This window comes from Triticum aestivum, chromosome 7A (assembly GCF_018294505.1).
Source record: "Triticum aestivum cultivar Chinese Spring chromosome 7A, IWGSC CS RefSeq v2.1, whole genome shotgun sequence".
NCBI lineage: Eukaryota > Viridiplantae > Streptophyta > Magnoliopsida > Poales > Poaceae > Triticum > Triticum aestivum.
The window spans coordinates 61,088,844-61,094,544 of NC_057812.1; the positions used below are offsets into that span (position 1 = coordinate 61,088,844).

The following is a 5,701-nucleotide window of genomic DNA, read 5'->3' on the forward strand; positions in this document are numbered from 1 at the left end:
TCTATATCTATATCTATATCTATACCACTATATAGTGTACGAGTTTTGAATGGATCTAGAACATCAATCCTGGTCGTTGATGCCCTCAATCTAACGGTTGGGAGCAGTGGGATTCGCATGAACAGTGGCTGCTTCAAACCTATGGCTGCTATTCCTAGGATTCGCTGTGTGACTCACCATCTGACCATGCTCTGGAAGTCTGGATCTTTCCACTTGCCTGGACTACACACTTGCTCCTCTAAATTATTTTCTTCCTACCTGGCTACAGGCATGCAACGGCTACATGCATCCACCGGCCCTTCACGAGAGACTAGCATGTGAACCTGGCATTGCAATGTTGTATGCATGGTAATCTTTCCCATTTTTTTATTTGAAACAAGTAGTAAGGTACCTAGGATAACTAGAATGAGAAAACAATGTGCAAATAACCTATGAAAGAGTACATTTTGACTCCTTTTATTTTCTTCTTTTCAGTTCATTTTTCTCAAAAAAAAAGTATGAGTCCAGTAAATTGAATGACTTCCTAATTTTTTTATATATAAAAGGGCAAAGATTCTATCTAATGTTTCATATAAAGAAAATCATTGTACTATGTTTTTGGGGGAATAGTTGTTATGCGGCCTTGCAAAGCCTAAAAATGATTCCAAAATGCTTATTGGATATCTCCATTTGAAGCCTCAATGAAAAAATTACCATAATATGTGTGCTTTAATTTTTTTACACTAGTTTAGTATGATGCTTATATGTAATCAGCTGACGTGCAAAGCACGTACAAATTACTAGTATTGCACTAAAGCAAGAGTTAACTGCATAAATTGGCGTTGATCGCTGATCTTGATTTTCATGTTTTCAACAGTCCACAAATCATAACATAAAATGATTTCCAAGAGAGTACACCGTTTACATCGATCATCTACCTGTTAGGCTGTTACTACCAAGGAATTAGTTAATGCTCGCAGGAAATTTCTGTCACTACGGATTTGAAACACGAAGCGCACACACAGACAGAAATGAAACGTTTTTAATTAACTTGACTTCTCAACGGCCGGGAAAACATGCGTCAACATCAATCCACTGCTTGATCTAGCTACTATATTACTACTACACAATAGCTTACACATGACCGGTTCATGCATATGTACATCCGCATGTAGCCATCAGGGTTAGTGAGCCCATTTTCTAAAGAAATCAGGGTCAGTGAACTACTGTTTGTTACTCCTTATTTGTGTATCATTGTATCATCACCGACGCCCTCCGGTGCCACTGGGTTGTGAGGAGCTGAGTGAGCCAATTGAACGACGAGAGGTGGCAACTACCGGCCGGTGTAGTAACGTTCCAACGCGCGAAGCAAAAAGATCCGCAAAAAAATCATTGCCAATAAGACTAGCTAGGTCTTGGATTGCTCGCCTATATAAGCAGCCTCCTGCTGGAACTATAGCAGCAGGCATTCTCCGGGCACTGATCACTCACCTCCCTCTTCTCTCTCTTTTATCTTAGTCACGACTCAAGAACTCGAGCTAGCTAGCAAGCTTGAAACAATGGCGGCTGCTGGTGATGAGAAGCTGTACCTTCTGGTGGCGTGTGCTTTGCTGCTGCTAGCCGTGGGGTGCCAGGCCAGCCCTCTGCAGATTGGGTTCTACCACGACAGGTGCCCCCAGGCGGAGGCCGTCGTCAAGGGCGTCATGATGGAGGCCATCTCCCAGAACCCCGGCAATGGCGCGGCCATGATCCGCATGCTCTTCCACGACTGCTTCGTCGAGGTATGTACTACTCAATACAAGAACTTGTTCAAGAATTCGTCCGATTAATCAGTAATTTGCTGATTAATCCCTACTCGTAGGGTCACCGAATAGCTGATAAAATTATAAATTAGACGATTAACTAATTAAATGGCTGATTAACTTGCCGACTAGCCTACTAATCCTGTACTCACCGGCCAACCCAGCAGCTATCAATTTCCTCCTTAATTACAATGCAAACATGCATGTATACTTTTATAGTTGATTGATTTTGTCAAATCATCGATGGTCACCTAGGGTTGTGACGCTTCGGTCCTCCTGGACCCGACCCCGTTCAGCCCGACACCGGAGAAGCTCAGCGCGCCCAACAATCCCTCCCTGCGTGGCTTCGAGCTGATCGACGCCATCAAGGACGCCCTCGAGGCGGCCTGCCCAGGCGTCGTCTCCTGCGCTGACATCATCGCTTTCTCGGCCCGCGACGCGTCCTGCATCCTCAGCGGGGGCAAGGTGGACTTTGAGGTGCCGTCCGGCCGCCGCGACGGCACCTTCTCCAACGCCTCTGAGTCGGTTAAGTTCCTCGTCCCACCCACGTCCAACCTCAGCGAACTCGTGGACAGCTTCGTCGTCAAGGGCCTCGACGCGGAAGACCTAGTCATCCTCTCCGGCGCGCACACCATCGGGCGCTCCCACTGCTCCGCCTTCGTCCCCGACCGCCTCAACGTCTCCTCCGACATCGACGGTGGCCTCGCCGCGTTCCTGCGTGGCCAGTGCCCAGCCGACGCTGCCCCGGGCGGCAACGACCCCACGGTGATGCAGGACGTGGTGACCCCGAACGATCTGGACAAGCAGTACTACAACAACGTGCTGTCGCACACGGTGCTCTTCACCTCCGACGCGGCGCTCCTGACGTCGGAGGAGACGGCGAGGATGGTGCTGGACAATGCCAACATCCCTGGCTGGTGGGAGGACAGGTTCGAGAAGGCCATGGTGAAGATGGCCGGCATCGAGGTCAAGACCGGCGATCAGGGACAGATCAGGAAGAACTGCCGCGCAATCAACTAGTACAACTAAGTGCATGCATGTGCGTCCACGACGTGCATGCATGGTGAAGGATCACTCCATCTCCATTGCTTGTTTTCATCCGAGTTACCTCTGTAAAGTTTGCTTGTTTTAGCATCCATCGTTGTTGTCTTTTTTTTTTGTTATTCCTTGGTTCAATTCTCGTCAACTGAATTGTTTGTCTACATGTGTAAATGTGCTGCAAACCAATTTTCTTTGATTTGGGAAAATAAAGTTACATTTTTGCTGTAACATGTTTTGAACAAAGATTTTGTATCTTCCAACATGACATCTCAACCCCCATTACTGGAAAGTTGGTCGTTGGCGTTGTTGCCGAGAGTCAAATCACAAAAGCTCGACAAAAAGCAGTAAGCGAGTACGTTTCTCGGCAACGTGCCTGACTCGGCAGCTACATGCCGTTGTTGAGAGAAAGGTAAAGGGAACTCGGCAAACAAAATAAACTCGGCTTATACGGACTATGCCGAGTTTCTGGCACTGGCAGGCCGTACTCTACAAAGTTCATGCCACGTGGCAACAAGAATAGTTGTTGTGTAGTCCGCTATGGTAGACTGAGTTTGTTGAGCTCCCGCATTACGGAACTTGAAATAGCTTTCGTTATAGATGTATCCTTTTTCTTTTCACCATGTAGACGGTTTTGCCGAGTTCCCGCGAGGATTCTCGTAGGTGGTAATGGAGACTGATTGCTTGGAGATGGTGACTCTCTGGAACACTCGCCACAATTCTCGGTCAATTGTGACTTCTTTATTATTAGAGATAGGAGAGCTATGTAATAATTTTACTCTTTTTGATATTCAGCATGTAAACAGGTCAGCTAATATCCCGGCGCATCTTTGTGCAAAGCACGCTTGCATTCTGAATGTGACCGATAGCTGGCTTAAGGAGACTCCGGTTTTTTTTGGTGACCAGCCTTTTGGCTGATTGTCCCAAGAACACCTTCATATGAATAAAGCTTTCTGGTTTCCCTGCAAAAAAAAAAAGTTCCCGACCAAAGGCAGTCTCCAAGAGTTCTTATATATAGGTACAATCCGCAGCTTATCTGACCAAAAATATTTCTTATACATATTGATCCGCCGCCTACTCCTCCCCACCGCCGCCGTACCGCTCACATCTGCCCGCACCCCCGTCGCTTCTCCTCCGGTCGTCTCCCTTGGCCGCCCCGCTCCTCTCCGCCGACGTTAGCTCCTCCCCTCCCGGTGGCGCACTCCGGCTGAAATCCCGCGCGTGTCCCGGAAGACCTCCTTCATACAAGATTCTCCCCATTTGAGAATCTAAAACATTTTGTAGCTCAAACCACCGGTCCGATATAAAGATTCATTTTCACCATTAAATCTGCCGTGACGAGACCTTTAAAACTAGATTTCATGTTTGATATGTTCCGAGAAAAAAAATCCGGGCCCAAAATTATCATGTCTGAGCTGCGTAAGTTATCATGTTTGTGGTGCGTAAGTTATCATGTTTTTGGTACGTAAGTTACCATGCTACTTACACTGAAATAAATTATCGACATACAAAAGTCCCAAATTCTTGGACAACTTTTCCGTACGAATATGGTAAAGAAAATGGTAAAAAGGTCTTTTCCCATACATTCTCTGTCTACTTTCGACCGACTTGGCTCGTTAAGAGCATCTCCAACAGCCGCGCTAAGCGCCGCGCCCAAAAAACCTGTTTGCGGCGCGCGCTTCGGCTGGTTTAGCGCGCCCGCCTGCGCTGGCTCCAGCAGCCGCGCTATAATGCAGTGCGCACGCGCCGCTCCAGCAGAGCGCAAAAATACAGCGCGCGCGTCGCACAAACCACATATACATGTATTATGAGCAAAAATGATCAAACAAACAAAATAAATCAACAATAAATAGTTCAATTTCGTTATCATTACAACTCAAACAAATAGTTTATCGTTCAGTACAACAAATGCAATAAACACAACAAATAGTTCATGAACAATACAATGTCGAATGCAGATATCATCATGCTCTTTGTCGTCCATGCCATGCCCACCACTCTTCAATCAAATCATTCTGAAGTTCATTATGCGTTGCGGGACGCCGAATGGCATGATAGGAGGCAATAAAACGGGCTACCATTTCAGCCCTCCGTCGCACTCGCACGGGATATCCCAATAGCTCATACTGTGAGTAGTCTAAATCTTGGCCACGCTCATTCTCGATGATCATGTTGTGCATGATCACACAAGCGTGCATGATGTACCAAAGCATTTTTTGATCCCAAAATCTAGCCGGTCCTCTCACAATAGCAAATTGGGCTTGCAAAATCCCAAATGCTCTCTCCACATCTTTTCTAGCCGCCGCATGAGCATTGTGGAAGTCAAGATTTTTCTTACCTTCCGGCTTTTTCAACGGCTTCACGAAGGTTTGCCACTTTGGATAGATGCCATCCGCTAGATAATAGCCATAGTTGTACGTACGGCCATTTGCTACAAACTGCACCGGTGGCAACTCACCGTTTGCAATCTTATTCATCAGTGGTGACCGGTTGACAACATTGATGTCATTCAAAGATCCAGGCATTCCAAAGAATGCATGCCAAATCCAAGTCTCCTGATCGGCCACCGCTTTAAGGATTATAGTGGAACCCTTTTTTTGGCCGTGGAATTGCCCACGCCATGCCTTTGGACAATTCTTCCAACTCCAATGCATGCAATCTATTGAGCCAAGCATGCCAGGAAAACCGCGAGCTTTGTTCATCGCCAATAGCCTTGCGACGTCTTCAGCATTGGGAGATCTCAAATACTCCTCGCCAAACACTTGCATAATTCCCACTGCAAAGCGCTTGACACACATGATGGCTTGGCTCTCACCCATAGCCAAGTGATCATCAACAAGATCAGCCGGTATACCGTATGCCAACATACGCAAAGCGGCTGT

At 46.8% G+C, this 5,701-nt stretch overlaps 1 protein-coding gene across 1 annotated transcript; it reads left to right on the top strand.

The window, feature by feature from the left end:
• Positions 1-1,455: 1,455 nt before the first annotated feature.
• Positions 1,456-3,050, top strand: LOC123152275 (peroxidase 2). Its single transcript, XM_044571863.1, has 2 exons — positions 1,456-1,760; positions 2,037-3,050. Exons 1-2 carry the CDS (start codon positions 1,539-1,541, stop codon positions 2,799-2,801), a joined length of 987 nt encoding a protein of 328 aa, XP_044427798.1. The 5' UTR covers positions 1,456-1,538; the 3' UTR covers positions 2,802-3,050.
• Positions 3,051-5,701: the final 2,651 nt, after the last annotated feature.

Excerpts from the sequence above, each read along its gene's own strand:
- LOC123152275 (XM_044571863.1), top strand. The coding sequence starts at position 1,539 with ATGGCGGCTGCTGGTGATGAGAAGCTGTACCTTCTGGTGGCGTGTGCT. Across the intron at positions 1,761-2,036 it reads TCCACGACTGCTTCGTCGAG|GGTTGTGACGCTTCGGTCCT; the intron begins GTATGTACTACT and ends ATGGTCACCTAG.